The sequence below is a fragment of the Monodon monoceros genome, unplaced genomic scaffold, assembly GCF_005190385.1.
Source record: "Monodon monoceros isolate NGI ecotype Baffin Bay Population unplaced genomic scaffold, NGI_Narwhal_1 Super_Scaffold_19, whole genome shotgun sequence".
Lineage (NCBI taxonomy): Eukaryota > Metazoa > Chordata > Mammalia > Artiodactyla > Monodontidae > Monodon > Monodon monoceros.
Genome location: NW_021703775.1, coordinates 66569895 through 66587841, shown reverse-complemented (window position 1 = coordinate 66587841; position 17947 = coordinate 66569895). Strand labels below are relative to the sequence as shown.

The 17947-nt window shown below is 39.7% G+C and overlaps 1 protein-coding gene across 7 annotated transcripts in view; it reads left to right on the top strand.

The window, feature by feature from the left end:
- BABAM2 (BRISC and BRCA1 A complex member 2) overlaps positions 1-17947 on the top strand; it is a 475326-nt gene that overhangs the window by 261301 nt on the left and 196078 nt on the right. For all 7 annotated transcript variants that reach the window (XM_029231734.1, XM_029231733.1, XM_029231732.1 and 4 more), the window contains one exon: positions 9503-9612. In XM_029231734.1, the coding sequence (XP_029087567.1) occupies positions 9503-9612 (110 nt within the window). The remainder of the gene's footprint in view (positions 1-9502; positions 9613-17947) is intronic.

The window sequence follows — 17947 nt, the reverse complement described above, 5'->3', positions numbered from 1 at the left end:
ACTGACAGTTTCTTTTGCCTGTGCAAAAGGACTGGACTCTTCCGGGACCCATCAGCTGTTCTCAGGGGGTTGGAACTGGCATCTCTGCCATGAGCTGTAAGGATCGGGGCTTACGGGTGGGGACTAGAAGAGAGAGGGGCTTCCCAGGAGAAGAGAAGGTGTCAGGCAGGTAGCGTCACAGATAGCCACTGTATCAGCTACCCTTTCAAATGTCTTTTTCTATCCCTTACAAAGAGCTGTATGAACTACTTACATAAAAGCTTTATCTATCTTTTCCTTAAGTTATGGAACCATACTGGGGATGTGGTAAATGGTGTCGTATTTGTTCCATATGCGCTTAAAGAAAACTCACTATTGTTTTAACTTGTTTTGTTGGGCTCCTGGATGACAGTCTGGCACAAGGTTTGTATCTGTAGGTGTGCATAAAATCACAACTCAGATGCCTGAGGATGTGGTTTAGTTTGATTTGTAAAACACTTACAAAAACTGATGCTTATATAAATAAGCTTAGCTTCCTATCAGGCTGATTAAGAACAGATTGTTAGGGTAATAGGGGAAACCCCACACTCCAGATTCTTTCTCTAGAAACATTGGTGAGTAGAGAAGGTGCTGGAAGCCAGGAAACATCCTGTGCTTCCAATGAGGACGCTGGCTGTACTGCCACCCCCGCCCGCCCCCCCCCCCCACCACAACCTCTAACCCTCTGGAGAGAAGGCTCCATTTTACACACCTTGTAGTCAATGCTGTGATTATTCAAAGAAAGTTGGTGGTTCTCAAGGCTATGTCTGTTAGGTATAATAACGGTTGGGACAGTAGTTGTCCAATGAAATCTTGATCATCATTATTTTAAAAGAGCCAGGAATTTTTTTCCCCAAAGTTGTTTGCACAACATGTGTTTCAATTTAGTTTTATAAACAGAAGCTATAACCAACACATTAAGGTTAAGTACAGCTTCACAAGCAGATTCCTGCATAAATGAGAGCAGTGAAATGGTTTTTGTTTATGAAACTAATAAGCAAGATATATAAAAAAAAAACCCTAACCCCATACTGTATCGTGACATCTCATAGTAATGAACTCAAGATGTCACTTTTAGAAAACACGGGTAGGTGACAGCAGCTCTTTCCTGGTATCCTGGACTCCCCTTCTAAGAGCTGGCTGTTTCAAGAACATCGTAGTTATCCTTTCCCGACCCAACAATCAGCTCTTCTTATTTCCACTGAGTACAGTTAGTTAATCATAGAGTGTGCCTAATCGTACAGAAGTGAAGGAAGATTGATGTTATGGCTTAGAACTCCACAACCCTCATCAGTGTTCTTGGGGAAGCCATCCTCTTTCCTTCACTGAGTCTGTGTGAAGATGTCAAACAAATACATTTTATTTGGCATGGTGACCTTTATAGCTTTTAGTCTTCATACTCTTAAAATTTTAAATTTCTTGCTCCACAGTTTCTAAAAGTAAACATTAAAACACATAAAGCATATACTCCTCAATTAGTTTTGAATACCCATTGGTGCAGGCAGGATAGTCTATTTGGGGTAAAAAGGGAATAAGAAATGGCTGCTTAAGTTGCGCATGGTCGTTTGGAGCACACAGGATTTAGACACTAAATGGAGGACAAGTATGTGTGTAGTAAATCTCCGCTATCTTTTCTGCATGTGGGTTTCCAAGTTTTTTATATCTTTCTTTGAGCACTGATACTGAGTCTTTTCTTTGTGCCCAACAGCATGCCAGTGGGTATAGCATCGTGGCTAAGAGTCCAGGTTCTGAGTCAGCATACGTGGGTTCAAAATTCATTTTCACCATTTAATCACTTTCAAGCCTCAGTTTCTTCCTCTGCAAATGTACAATAATAGTACCTACCTTATAAGGCTGTTATGGCAATTGTGTGAGATAATGCATAGAAAGCACTAAGGAAAGTGACTATTGAATAAACACTGAATAAATGTCAGCTGTTGTTATTAGACATAATAGGAAGTAGGAGATCTCTACCCTGCCCTCAAGAAATTCACAGTCTGTTTGGAATTTAAAATATACACTGCTTAAACAGCATGGGGAATTCATGAGACAACATGTAAAAGCTACCCAGGGGAGACATAGATCACACTGCAGTTGAAAGGAATCTTAATGGAGCAAGTGAATTTACAATCAGAGTTAAAGAAATTAAAGTCACTGGGACTTCCCTGGCGGTCCAGTGGTTAAGACGTCACCTTCCAATGCAGGGGGTGTGGGTTCGATCCCTGGTCGGGGAGCTAAGATCCCACATGCCTCACGGCCAAAAAACCAAAACATAAAACGTAAAACCAAAACATAAAACACAAATTCAATAAAGCCTTTAAAAAATGGACCACACTTAAAAAACATCTTTAAAAAGAAAAATGAAATTAAAGTCACACCAATTAAGAAAAGGAGAGAAAGAGCATTTTTAAATTGTGCTTTATTTTTTAATTGAAATATAGTTGATGTACAATATTATGTTACCTTCAAGTGTACTACATAGTGACTTGACATCTGCATACATTATGAAATGATCACTACGATATTGTTGACCATATTCCTTATTCTGTATCTTATATCCCTGTGGCTTATTTATTTTATAACTGGAGGTTTGTACCTCTTAATCCCCTTCACCTATTCTGCCCTTCCCAACCCCCTCAAGAGAAAGAGCTTTTTGATAAGGGGAATGGCAAGTGCAAAAGTGTTAGTCAAGATCTAGTAAAATACATGGGGAGTGGCCCAGTTTGTCTGGACTAAGCAGAGGGAATCTTTTTACTCCCATTTCTATTTGGAGAAACCAAATCAGAGGTAACTCTCTTAAAGGCTACCTTCACAAGATATATCCATATATCAAAGTAGTTTTTAGGCAAGAACTCAGTATGTGGTGAGATAAGCAGTAACTAGGCCTTCAGAACCCCAACCCCAGTGCTGCAACCCCTGCTTGCATGGAAAGGAGGTGCCCAGGGCAAAAGGGCCCGACAGGACGCGACGCCCATTGATTCCTTACTCTTGTATCCATTTTGCTTTCCGACTACACTGCCTTTCCTTGCACTTGTATATTTCCCAGCACTTTGATGAAGAGGAAATGACCTGATATCAAAAAAAATGAACAGTGTCTTCATTGGACAGAGACCCCTTAGCAGTGAGACCAAGGTCTTCTGTCAGGTACATCGTTTTCCTCGTTCTTGCATATTTCTTTTGCTTAAGATTTAATTCAGTTCCCTAGCATGTTCATTGTCATGTCTTAATGCTAGTAGAATACAAATTCAAATTTTGACGGGGACTGCTTATGCTGATATATAGCACAGTGAGTCAAGAGGACTTTTCATCCTAAATCTCCTGTCGCAAGTAATGAGAGGCCACTGCTGAGTCTCCATAAGCTGTCTTGGAACACTCTCTTGAAACTTCCATTCCCTCCTCACTCCTTGCCCCCTTCCCCTGCTTTCATTTTTCTCCGTAATATTTGTAACATATTATCTATTTTCCTTACTTTGTTAAATGTTTGTTAAATGAACGGTAGCATCATGAGAGTCTTATTCTCTTACTTGAAAAAAACCTGACTTTGAAAAATCTAAATTTATGTAATTTGATGACGAATCTGTAATATCAAAATACTGGGCCTCTAAAGTACAAACCTCAGTTAGTATATTTTAAAATAAGGTTCTGTTTTGGGGATTTTTAATTTGCTTACATCTTTTCAAAAGCTCATAGCTTTTGTATAATGAGGTGCTTACTCAGACCTAGTTTTTTCGCCCTAGGAATCATGATTAATCCTGGGTCTTGTTTAATATCATTTTAAATGTAACTCTAAATGGCTCTTACTCTGTTTTTGACAGACAGTATAATAGCTTCCTTATAGTCTTTATGTCCACAAACTGGTTTTGCTAGTAATGGTTATAGCTTTGTTGTAAGCCTTTTCGAATTGAGAAATACAGGGGCTTTTTTAGTCTTCCTATGTGACATGTGGTTTGTAATATATATTGTCCAGCTAATGTCTATCACCAATTAGTTAATTGATAGTTTGTTCCTGTATTGACACTCAACATATAGGGGCTTGTTTAATGGCTGCTTTCCTCACTTGGAAAATTAGCATATCAGAAAGGTACAACATAATGATAAATTGTACTTGTGTTTGCTTTCATTTCCAAGGCTAATTGTTGTCTTTTCTACACCCTTTGGATATTTGCAATGAGCGGCGATTGAGAATAGGTGTATAGATAAACCATTATGACCTAAGCAGAATGTTAACTTTTATTAGTCGGTATATCCTTCGCTTACCTATGGTTCAGCTTTGAGTTTTCTTTGATAAAATCTTAAGTAGTCATAGATTTAAGGAACTAAAGAGATAAATATTGAGAATCTTTCTAGCAAAAAGCATTTTCTGTTTTACTCCGTTATTTCCTCATTCTTACAGTCATTCCTGCATTAATTCAGTTTTTTTCCAACCAATTTGCTATATATTTACTATGTTCCAGACACAGGGGATACAAAAATGAACAGGAAAAACTCCCAGCCTGCAAGGAACTCACCATCTAGTGACTATTCACTGCAAGCCGTAGGAACCTCTTTGTGCCACAGCCAAGTGCCGAGCCAAATCCATAGTTAGTTTTCAGCAAAATATCATGGCCATTATTGCCTCACCCTATGTATATCAGTGCCTGACATGCTTTTATAAAGGTAGGAATCAGTATTTTTTTTTTTTTTTTTAGCTTCAGCAGATTCGGCGTCTTTCCCCCATTTTAGCTTGTTGCAGTTTCAAATGGCGCAGATAGAAAGCCCTGAAAATGTATACTTATACATTTTTAAATGTCCGCTACTACACTGTAACCACCCCCTGTTTTCTAAATGCTGCCATTAGTGGTTACCATAAACAGCTGTAATGTTAGCTTCTAAGAGCCATGGTACAAGAGCTTCCTTTATAATTTCCCAGATGGAAAGGAACACATGTACAATCCTGTTAGAGTTGCAGAAACTGGAAACAGCTCTGTGTGGATTTGTATTTTTGGAACTCTTTGGGCTTATTTAAGCTCTCAAAGTCAAACTTACGTATCCATTAGGAATCAAATACCAACTCGGGGAAAACTCACGTGCCACACCAAGGGGAATAAATCATATTAAAGTAGTTCGTAAAGGAACTCCTGGAAACAACTATTTTCATATTCAGAGTAATGTTTTGTGTACTTTTTGCAGGATGCCAGATAATAAACGTTGATTATATAAACCAGGGTCATTCTGGTTGTTTGGAGGACTGTCTCTGAGCATTTCTGTTCTTTGCTTAAATAGTAGTGAAATGAGAAGTTAAAAAGCAGGAAAGGGAAATAATTATAAATTATCCATAGGCATATAGAATGAAGCTGTTAATTAAAAGGGTTTTTAGTGGACCCAAGTTTTGCAGTGTTTATTTTGTTTTTACAGAGTTTTGTGACTTGAGGTCAGAGCCTTGACCTTTAACAAGGAAACTTAGTCATTGGAGAAAGGTATCTGAAAGTCAATTCAATGTTAGTTCTTTTTTTATTGTCTCTCTTAAGATGACCAGCCTAACTCTAAAGGGGGACTACTTCTACACTTAGATTATAAAATGAATTTGTCCCGGGACTTCCCTGATGGCACAGTGGTTAAGAATCCACCTGCCAATGCAGGGGACACCGGTTCAAGCCCTGATCCGGGAAGATCCCACATGCCGTGGAGCAGCTAAGCCCATGAGCCACAACTACTGAGCCTGCACTCTAGAGCCCGCAAGCCACAACTACTGAGCCTGTGCACCACAACTACTGAATCCTGCGTGCTCTAGGGCCTGTGCTCTGCAACGAGAGAAGCCACCGCAGTAAGAAGCCCACGCACTGCAACGAAGAGTGGCCCCCTCTCGCTCTAGCTAGAGAGAGCCCACACACAGCAACGAAGACCCAATGCAGACAAAAATAAATAAGTAAAGTAAATACATTTATAAAAAAATAATAAAATAAAATGAATTTGTCCCTCTGAATGTGAATTTTTTCAAGCTTAGCTTCAACCTTATTTTAGATATTTTATGAGTTTTAGAGTCATATAATTACATAGTTTCTATTTGTTGAGACTATAAGTATTTTTAAAATTTTCCATCCTTACTTTGCAGAAAGGAATATTCAAGGTTGGACTCTTTATCATCTATAAAAGAGCAAAAAGTGATAGATAAACTCAGACTCCCAATCTTGGCTTTCCTTTTAAAACCACTAGTTCTAGGGACCTTGGTGTATCTGAGGGGGTGTGTGTGTGCGGGGGGAGGACAGGAGCAAGGAGCCAGTACTTAGTTTCCAGACATCACTGGTGACAGCAACTTTTGTAAAGCAGGTTGCTGAAAATCACTAGGAGTGGAGAAAAACGGTTAGGAATTAACATTAAATTGTTTATTGATTTATCCTTTCAGCAGACATCGAGTGGTTTCTGTGTTCCAGGCACTGTACTAAAATCATCCTTGTACATACTTCCTGTGTCATACCACCTAAAAATATATTCCAGATATACATGTGTATTGCAAATCTACATGTAAAAATAAAATTGTAACAATGTTAGATGAAAAACTAGGAAAACGGTTAAACAACCCCTGAGTTATTAACCAGATTTAACTCTATAGAAATCTAAATTTTCTTCTGATGTCAGAAGAGCCCCTAGACAAAGTCAGAAGTCAAAAAGAGAAAATATGTATAATACACGTGATAGACAAGGGTTAGTAAATCTAATACACAGCAATAACAAAAAAGTCTAAGAACCTTTAAGCAAAATGGGTAAAGGATTTGTTGGGAAAATTTACAGGAGAAATGTAAATGACCAGTAAACAAGTGAAAAAAATTGCCCAGCTTCATTCATTGAGTCTAAATTGAGATACCATTTTCCAGCTATCAGATGGCCAACACTAAATTAAAAAGTGACAACAGCCAGTGTTATCCAGTGACTCAGGATGAACGGAAAGAGGCTCTCTCTCATACTGATGCAAACTCATGGGTCCAAATGTGAAGTGCTGCAAAATTTTTAGAAAAACAATCTATTAAACTCTATTAAAATGTAAAATATTTATAACCTTTGACCCAACAGCTGAGTTTTAGTTATCTCCTAAGAAATATGAATCCCACTAGTAAAAGGTATATATACAAGGATATTTATTGTAGCACGATCAAGTAGCTAAGAACTACAAACAACCTGACTGTCTGTTGCTAGGGGAATGGTTAAATAAAAAATAAATCCATGCCGTGGAATATTATGTGGCTATTTAGAAAGCAGTTGGTAGAGTCCTGTGTATAATATGACTCCATTAGGGAAAACAAGACACAGGGTTAAAGAGTTATTTATATGCAAGTGTGTGTGTGTGTGTTTTTATGATCATAGAAAAAGCTGTTTAAGGCCATATACACGGTTACTATTGGTTACCTTGAAAAGTGAGGGTGGAAATGCTTTTTCTTTTAAAAACTTCTGTATCATTTGACTAGTTACAACAAGGCTAAATTTTGTAATGTAAAACGAAAAATCAGTTGAGAAGTTATAAAAGAGAGAATGAAAAGGGAAGGGTAAGTGGCCAAGAGACAGAAGAAGACCAGGAGAGTATAGTTTCTTAGAAGCAAGAAAGAGAATTTCCCGAGGAGAGAGATTTCCATGTCAAATACTGTTTAGAGATCAAGTAAGGTAAGGACCGAGAGGCATTTGCTGTGTTTAGTGGCTGCCTGTGGGAAGAAGTAGGGTCAGAAGGCTACTCTAGTGGGCTAAGGGGAGGCTAAGAGGAGGGGAGGGAGTGAGGCAGGGAGTGTGGACCACTCTTTCAGCAGTCTGTGCAGGGGAGGAGAGAGAGAACCCAGGGAACTAGGTAGAGACCAGCATGATTCGTTTCTTTCTTTTTAAAATTTTTATATTTTAAGATGGGAGAGACTTCCAGTCCTTGTCCCTATGTATACTTGCCACACTTGTGCATCCTATAGACACAATAGAAGGCAGAGCAAGGACACTGAAGATGCTAGAGGTGAGCAGGTGAGCATGATGTCCAGCTTCCTAGGATGCAGGAGAAACAGGGCTGAGGTTAGTTTTAGATCAAAGGAAGGACTTCATATCTGAGATTCTCACAGCTCACAGGCAGTGATTCTTAAAGTCTGGGTTGGGACCCTCCTAGGATGGCTGCTGAGCCCTCCTGAGGACCTGTGAACTGATTCGGAAATGTGGGTCAGTTCTTACCGGTCCTTCGGGGTGAAAGATGCGCAATGCTATTAAGTTTTTTAAAAAACCTACATTTGACTTGGAGCCACTATCAACCAGAAATAAATTATTAAGGGTTTTTAGAATTTGCTATTCACAAATTGAAATCAACATGCAATGAGAATTTATTCTAATTTGGTATTTTCTTCTGGCACTCTGGCAAATACTCAGGGCTTGGCAGCAATCATAAAGCACATGCACATAGTTGTAAATCCCACAATTTTAATTCAGGACAATTCAGTGTATCATCCGTGTTGGTTTGGGTTGGTTATGACATTCGATTGTTGCTATTCTTGCTTTTTAATTATAAATTACAGTAAGTTTAGCTTTATCATTATCAGTCTAGTTTATTGTGGGTTGTTTGGTTAACCTCTCAGTGTTTCCTGATACATATTTGGATCAACAATGTTTTTGTCATAATATTCTTATAACTAGCCTTTTAAGATACGTATGTCTTGTGGTTCACATATGAATCATCCATAATCATTTTGCTAAAGCAGATATATACATTAACACGCTGCCATTTGCATGTACAGTGGAATACTTCATAGTGATATGCTTCTTGGTAATGTTTGCCATTTAAATAACTTATATTATCAAGGTAGATATAATAAAATTACTGGGTATTTTAAGATTTTGTTGTTGTCTAGTGATATAAATCTTTTTTTTTTTTTTTTTTTTTTTTTGGTACACTGGCCTCTCACTGCTGTGGCCTCTCCCGTTGCGGAGCACAGGCTCCGGACGCGCAGGCTCAGCAGCCATGGCTCACGGGCCCAGCCGCTCCATGGCATGTGGGATCTTCCCGGACTGGGGCACGAACCCGTGTCCCCTGCATTGGCAGGCGGACTCTCAACCACTGCGCCACCAGGGAAGCCCATAAATCATGTTTATAATGCATCTTCATCCCAGAAAAAGTAAATTTTAAGCCATTTGTATGTATTATGTAAATTATAAGCCATTATATATCTTGCTAGCAGCATGATTACTGTAATTTGTTAACTATGTTTTTGTCTAATGCTTTGTTATCACCAGATTCACTTTTCCCCTCTTGGAATGTGGGAACAAGTGAAATTGGTGGCAGGCTTTTTCTCACTGTGGTAGGCTTTGGTCAGAAAGTTTGAAAGCTATCACTCTAAAAGAGTGACTAGGTAGGTGGCAAAGGATGTGTGGCGTCTTGAATCCAGGTAACTCACACCTCTGGTCTCACTGCTAGTGGGCTGTAAGCTGGTCACCAGAAAGATGTCATGAGAGAAGGAACTGATGGCATTGTGTTTTTCACCAACTGTTTAAGGATGTGAATGAAGACCCTGGAGAAGATGTGGCCCTCCTTTCTGTCAGTTTTGAGGACACTGAAGCCACTCAGGTGTATCCTAAGCTGTACTTGTCACCCCGAATTGAACAGTAAGTATCCGTGTCATTTATGTTATGTAGCCTGATGCTTCTCCTTGTTAATCAAACATGCTTGCTACTTCTTTTGCCACTCTTAGACTCTTAAAATGACTTCTCTTTATTGACCTTTGTTTTCTTAAAAATGAATTCTATTCAGAGTTTAGATTTCAGAGTAAATGCAGTTAGTATTTGCAACTGTGATCTTTGGATGAGACTTAGTTGTGCAGTTTGTGATGTGAATACTGTGCCTGGTAGACTGGATTCACAATTGTGACTCCTTCCAAATGCCCCTGAGTATGTATGGTTACCTGAAAGAGGACTGCTGAACAACATCCTATGCAATTTCTTGTGTATTTGTAATGCTTACAGTTGTTTGCAAAAATGTAACCAGTATCCTGACAGTATTAACTTATTCAGATTAGTGAAGGGAATAGAATAAGCAGATAGCTTAAAACGATGACATGTTCGAATTATTTTTCTGTGTCGAAATAGTTCTATATAACTTTACACAACATTCAGGCTACATGGTACAAGTAGTTTATTTTATTTTATTTTTTAACATCTTTATTGGAGTATAATTGCTTTAGAATTATGTTGTGTTAGTTTCTGCTGTATAACAAAGTGAATCAGCTATATGTATACATATATCCCCATATCCCCTCCCTCTTGCGTCTCCCTCCCACCCTCCCTATCCCACCCCTCTAGGTGGTCACAAAGCACCGAGCTGATCTCCTTGTGCTATGCGGCTGCTTCCCACTAGCTATCTGTTTTACATTTGATAGTGTATATATGTCAATGCCACTCTCTCACTTCGTCCCAGCTTACCCTTCCCCCTCCCCGTGTCCTCAAGTCCATTCTCTCCATCTGCATCTTTGTTCCTGTCCTGCGCCTAGGTTCTTCAGAACCTTTTTTTTTGCGGGGGGGGGATTGCATATATATGTGTTAGCATACGGTATTTGTTTTTCCCTTACTTCACTTAGTATGACAGACTCTAGGTCCATCCACCTCACTACAAATAACTCAATTTCGTTTCTTTTTATGGCTGAGTAATATTGCATTGTATATATGTGCCACATCTTCTTTATCCATTCATCTGTCGGTGGACACTTAGGTTGCTTCCATGTCCTGGCTACTGTAAATAGAGCTGCAATGAACATTGTGGTACATGACTCTTTTTGAATTATCGTTTTGACAGGGTATATGCCCAGTAGTGGGATTGCTGGGTCGTATGGTAGTTCTATTTTTAGTTTCTTAAGGAACCTCCATACTGTTCTCCATAGTGGCTGTACCAATTTACATTCCCACCAACAGTGCAAGAGGGTTCCCTCCTCTCAACACCCTCTCCAGCATTTATTGTTTGTAGATTTTTTGATGATGGCCATTCTGGCTAGTGTGAGGTGATACCTCATTGTAGTTTTGATTTGCATTTCTCTAATGATTAGTGATGTTGAGCATCCTTTCATGTGTTTGTTGGCAATCTGTATATCTTCCTTGAAGAAATGTCTATTTAGGCCTTCTGCCCATTTTTGGATTGGGTTGTTTGTTTTTTTGATATTGAGCTGCATGAGCTGCTTGTATATTATGGAAATTAATCCTTTGTCAGTTGCTTCGTTTGCAAATATTTTCTCCCATTCTGAGGGTTTTGTTTTCATCTTGTTTATGGCTTCTTTTGCTGTGCAAAAACTTTTAAGTTTCATTAGGTCCCATTTGTTTTTATTTCCATTTCTCTAGGAGGTGGGTCATAAAGGATCTTGCTGTGATTTATGTCATAGAGTGTTCTGCCTATGTTTTCCTCTAAGAGTTTGATAGTTTCTGGCCTTACGTTTAGGTCTTTAATGCATTTTGAGTTTTTTTTGTGTATGGTGTTACGGACTGTTCTAATTTCATTCTTTTACATGTACCTGTTCAGTTTTCCCAGCACCACTTATTGAAGAGGCTGTCTTTTCTCCATTGTATATTCTTACCTCCTTCATCAAAGATAAGGTGACCATATGTGTGTGGGTTTAACTCTGGACTTTCTATCCTGTTCCATTGATCTGTGTTTCTGTTTTTGTGCCAGTACCATACGGTCTTGAGCACTGTAGCTTTGTAGTATAGTCTGAAGTCAGGGAGCCTGATTGCTCCAGCTCTGTTTTTCTTTCTCAAGATTGCTTTGCCTGTTTGGGGTCTTTTGTGTTTCCATATAAATCTTGCAATTTTTTGTTCTAGTTCTGTGAAAAATGCCATTGACAGTTTGATAAAGATTGCATTGAATCAGTAGATTGCTTTGGGTAGTGTAGTCATTCTCACAGTGTTGATTCCTCCAATCCAAGAACATGGTATATCTCTCCATCTGTTTGTATTATGTTTCATTTCTTTCATCAGTGTCTTATAGTTTTCTGCATAGAGGTCTTTTGTCTCCTTAGGTAAGTTTATTCCTAGGCATTTTATTCTTTTTGTTGCAATGGTAAGTGGGAGTGTTTCCTTAATTTCTCTTTCAGATTTTTCATCATTAGTGTATAGGAATGCAAGAGCTTTCTGTGCATTAGTTTTCTATCCTGCTACTTTACCAAAAGCATTGATTAGCTCTAGTAGTTTTCTGGTAGCATTTTTAGGATTCTCTCTGTATAGTATCATGTCATCTGCAAACAGTGACAGTTTTACTTCTTCTTTTCTGATTTGGATTCCTTTTATTTCTTTTTCTTCCCTGATTGCTGTGGCTAAAACTTCCAAAACTATGTTGAATAATAGTGGTGAGAGTGGGCAACCTTGTCTTGTTCCTGATCTTAGTGGAAATTGTTTCAGTTTTTCACCATTGAGAACGATGTTGGCTGTGGGTTTGTCATATATGGCCTTAATTATGTTGAGGTAAGTTCCCTCTATGCCTAATTTCAGGAGGGTTTTTATCATAAATGGGTGTTGAATTATCTTATGGTTTTTATCCTTCAATTTGTTAATATGCTGTATCACATTGATTGATTTGCCTATATTGAAGAATCATTGCATTCCTGGGATAAACCCCACTTGATCATGGTGTATGATCCTTTTAATGTGCTGTTGGATTCTGTTTGCTAGTATTTTGCTGAGGATTTTTGCATCTACGTTCATCAGTGATATTGGCCTGCAGTTTTCTTTTTTTGTGACATTTTGTCTGGTTTTGGTATCAGGGTGATGGTGGCCAGGTAGAATGAGTTTGGGAGTGTTCCTCCATCTGCTATATTTTGGAAGAGTTTGAGAAGGATAGGTGTTAGTTCTTCTCCAAATGTTTGATAGAATTCACCTGTGAAGCCATGTGGTCCTGGGCTTTTGTTGGTTGGAAGATTTTTAATCACAGTGTCAATTTCAATGCTTGTGATTGGTCATTTCATATTTTCTGTTTCTTCCTGGTTCAGTCTTAGAAGGTTGTGCTTTTCTAAGAATTTGTCCATTTCCCTCAGGTTGTCCATTTTATTGGCGTATAGCTGCTTGTAGTAATCTCTCATGATCCTTTGTATTTCTGCAGTGTCAGTTGTTACTTCTCCTTTTTCACTTCTCATTCTGTTGATTTGAGTCTTCTCCCTTTTTTTCTTGATGAGTCTGGCTAATGTTTTATCAATTTTGTTTATCTTCTCAAAGAACCAGCGTTCAGTTTTACTGATCTTTGCTATCGTTTCCTTCATTTCTTTTTCATTTATTTCTGATCTGTTCTTTATGATTTCTTTCCTTCTGCTAACTTTGGGGTTTTTTTGTTCTTCTTCCTCTAATTGCTTTAGGTGTAGGGTTGGGTTTTTGGAGATTTTTCTTGTGTCTTGAGGTAGGATTGTATTGCTATACACTTTCCTCTTAGAACTGCTTTCGCTGCATCCCATAGGTTTTTGGGTCATCATGTTTTCATTGTCATTTGTTTGTAGGTATTTTTTGATTTGCTCTTTGATTTCTTCAGTGATCTCTTGGTTATTTAGTAGTGTACTGTTTAGCCTCCATGTGTTTGTATTTTTTACAGTTTTTTTCCTGTAATTGATATTTAGTCTCATAGTGTTGTGGTAAGAAAAGATACTTGATACGATTTCAATTTTTTAAAATTTACCAAGGCTTTATTTGTGACCCAAGATATGGTCTATTCTGGCAAATGTTCCATGAGCACTTGAGAAGCAAGTGTATTCTGTTTTTTTTGGTTGGAATGTCCTGTCAATATCAATTAAGTCCATCTTGTTTAATGTATCATTTAAAGCTTGTGTTTCCTTATTTTCATTTCAGATGATCAGTCCATTGGTGAAAGTGGGGTGTTAAAATCCCCTACTATTATTGTGTTACTGTCGATTTCCCCTTTTATGGCTGTTATCATTTGCCTTATGTATTGAGGTGCCCTATGTTGGGTGCATAAATATTTACTATTTTTATATCTTCTTCTTGGATTGATCCCTTGATCATTATGTAGTGTCCTTCTTTGTCTCTTGTAATAGTCTTTATTTTAAAGTCTATTTTTTCTGATATGAGAATTGCTACTCCAGCTTTCTTTTGATTTCCATTTACATGGAATATCTTTTTCCATCCCCTCCCTTTCAGTCTGTATGTGTCCCTAGGTCTGAAGTGGGTCTCCTGTGGACAGCATATATACGGGTCTTGTTTTTGTATCCATTAAGCCAGTTTGTGTCTTTTGGTGGGAGCATTTAATCCATTTACATTTAAGGTAATTATCGATATGTATATTCCTATTACCATTTTCTTAATTGTTTTGAGTTTGTTATTGTAAGTCTTTTCCTTCTATTGTGTTTCCTGCCTAGAGAAGTTCCTTTAGCATTTGTTGTAAAGCTGGTCTGGTGGTGCTGAATTCTCTTCACTTTTGCTTGTCTGTAAAGGTTTTAATTTCTCTGTCTAATCTGAATGAGATCCTTGCTGGGTAGAGTCATCTTGGTTGTAGGTTTTTCCCTTTCATCACTTTCAATAGGTCGTGCTACTCCCTTCTGGCTTGCAGAGTTCCTGCTGAAAGATCAGCTGTTAACCTTATGGGGATTCCCTTGTATGTTAATTGTTGCTTTTCCCTTGCTGCTTTTAATATTTTTTCTTTGCATTTAAGTTTTGATAGTTTGATTAATATGTGTCTTGGCGTGTTTCTCCTTGGATTTATCCTGTATGGGACTCTCTGCACTTCTGTACTTGATTGACTATTTCCTTTCCCATATTAGGGAAGTCTTCAACTATAATCTCTTCAAATACTTTCTCAGTCCCTCTCTTTTTCTCTTCTTCTTCTTCTGGAACCCCTATAATTCGACTCTTGGTGTGTTTCATGTTGTCCCAGAGGTCTCTGAGACTGTCCTCAATTCTTTTCATTCTATTTTCTTTATTCTGCTATGTGGTAGTTATTTCCACTATTTTATCTTCCTGGTCACTTATCCTTTCTTTGCCTCAGTTATTCTGCTATTGATTCCTTCTAGAGAATTTTTAATTTCATTTGTTTTGTTGTTCATCATTGTTTGTTTGCTCTTTAGTTCTTCTTGGTCCTTTTTAAACATTTCTTGTAATTTCTCCATTCTATTTCCAAGATTCTCAATCATCTTTACTCTCATTACTCTGAATATTTTTTCGGGTAGACTGCCTATTTCCTCTTCATTTGTTTGGTCTGGTGGGTGTTTACTTTGCTTCTTCATCTGCTGCGTGTTTCTCTGTCTTCTCATTTTGCTTAACTTACTGTGTTTAGGGTCTTCTTTTCACAGGCTGCAGGTTCGTAGTTCCTGTTGTTTTGGTGTCTGCCCCCAGTGGGTGAGGTTGTGTCAGTGGGTTGTATAGGCTTTCTGGTGGAGGGGACTGGTGCCTGTGTTCTGGTGGATGAGGCTGGATCTTGTCTTTCTGGTGGGCAGGACTGCGTCTGGTAGTGTGTTTTGGGGCGTTTGTGAACGTATTATGATTTTAGGCAGCCTCTCTGCTAATGGGTGGGGTTGTATTCCTGTCTTGCTAGTTGTTTGGCATGGGGTGACGAGCACTGGAGCTTGTTGGTCGTTGAGTGGCGCTGGTTCTTAGTGTTGAGACGGAGGTCTCTGTGAGAGTTCTCGCTGATTGATACTACATGCGGCCGGGAGGTCTCTGGTGGCCCAATGTCCTCAACTCGGCTCTCCCACCTCAGAGTCTCAGGCCTGACACCCAGCTGGAGTGCCAAGACCCTGTCCGTCACATGGCTGAGAAGAAAAGGGAGGAAAAAAAGAAAGAAAGAAAAATAAATAAATAAAATTAAAAATCATTAAAATAAAAAATAAAGAAATATTTTTACAAAATTTTTTTAATTAAAAAAATTTTTTTAAGTAAGAAAAAAAGGGAAGAGAGCAACCAAACCAATAAACAAATCCACCAATGATAACAAGTGCTAAGAACTATACTGAGATAAACATAAGAATCAGAAACTAGTCAGTTGCACACAGCAAACCCCAAGTCTACAGTTGCTCCCAAAGTTCACCGCCTCAGTTTTGGGATGATTTGTTGTCTATTCAGGTGTTCCACAGGTGCAGGGTACATCCAGCTGATTGTGGAGATTTAATCCCCTGCTTCTGAGGCTGCTGGGAGAAATTTCCCTTTCTCTTCTTTGTTCTCACAGCTCCTGGGGTTCAGCCTTGGATATGGCCCCGCCTCTGCATGTAGGTCACCCTCTGGCATCTGTTCTTCGCCCAGACAGGAGGGGGTTAAGGGGCGGCTGAATAGGGGACTCTGGCTCAGTCAGGCTGGGGGGAGGGAGGGGTACGGAATGCGGGACGAGTCTGTGGGCAGAGGCCAGTGTGACGTTGCACCAGCCTGAGGCACGCCGTGCGTTCTCCCGGGGAAGTTGTCCCTGGATCACGGGACCCTGGCAGTGGCGGGCTGCACAGGCTCCTGGGAGGGAAAGTGTGGATAGTGACCTGTGCTTGCACACAGGATTCTTGGTGGCTGCAGCAGCAGCCTTAGCGTTTCATGCCCGTCTCTGGTGTCCACACTGATAGACACGGCTCACGCCCGTCGCTGCAGCTCGTTTAGGCGGTGCTCGGAATCCCCTCTCCTCGCGCACCCTGAAACAATGGTCTCTTGCCTCTTAGGTAGTTCCAAACTTTTTCCCAGACTCCCTCCCGCTAGCTGTGGCGCACCAGCCCCCTTCAGGCTGTGTTCACACAGCCAACCCCAGTTCTCTCCCTGGGATCTGACCTCTGAAGCCCGAGCCTCGGCTCCCAGCCCCCTCCTGCCCCGGCGGGTGAGCAGACAAGCCTCTGGGGCTGGTGAGTGCTGGTCGGCACCGCTCCTCCATGCGGGAATCTCTCTGCTTTGCCCTCCGCACGCCTGTTGCTGCACTTGCCTCTGTGGCTCCGAAGCTCCCCCCTCTGCCACCCGCAGTCTCCGCCCGCGAAGGACCCTCCTAGTGTGTGGAAACCTTTCCTCCTTCACAGCTCCCTCCCAGAGGGGCAGGTCCCGTCCCTATGCTTTTGTCTCTGATTTTTCTGTTTTCTTTTGCCCTCCCCAGGTACGTGGGGAGTTTCTTGCCTTTGGGAGGTGTGAGGTCTTCTGCCAGCGTTCATTCGGTGTTCTGTAGGAGCTGTTCCACATGTAGATGTATTTTTGATCTATTTGTGGGGAGGAAGGTGATCTCCATGTCTTAGTCCTCTGCCATCTTGCAGGCCCTGTGGTACAAGTAGTTTAATATCACGTTTGTGTTTTAACTCAATAACTTTATTTATCAGTAATGAATCTTATAAGGACTAGCCTCGCAATGTGCTTATTGTTGGCTAAAATGCTTTACTAGCTTATTCTACTTCAAAGGAAGTTGAGGTTCATCGAAAATGGATTGTAAGCAGATTTGGTTGGGAACTTTTGACAGGACAGATTTTTCATCAGCAGAGAGAGTTTTTACAGACCAATTGAAATGTATTATTAAAATTCTCTGTAAGTCATTTAGTCAGGGTTGACTGATTTCTGTCTGAGATGTGGTCACCATCCACATTCATGTACTAAGCTATTTTCACCCCCTCTGTCCTTAGTTGCTTTAATTTATGAATCATGGACATACCGTCTTACACACTGATAAAAGACATGGCTGTTTATCCTCAAATATGGAAGATTATGAGCATTAATAACCCACAGGCATTCTCTCCTCTATTTATATACATGACAGCACCTAGAACAGGATCTTACAGTAACAGGCGCTCAATGAATGTTTTCATTTATAACTGAAAATACTGACCCACAGCAGTAAGAGGCCAAAGGGTGTTGAAGGCAGTACAGTGAAGTGGTAACAGGTAAGGGTTCCAGGGTTAAGCATATCTGGTTTAAACCTGGGTTCTGTCACTTAGCAGCTGGCAAAATAGGTAACATCTTTGAACTTGTTTCCTCATCCGTAAGATAGGGGTAATAATACCTATTTCATAGTGTTGTTTTG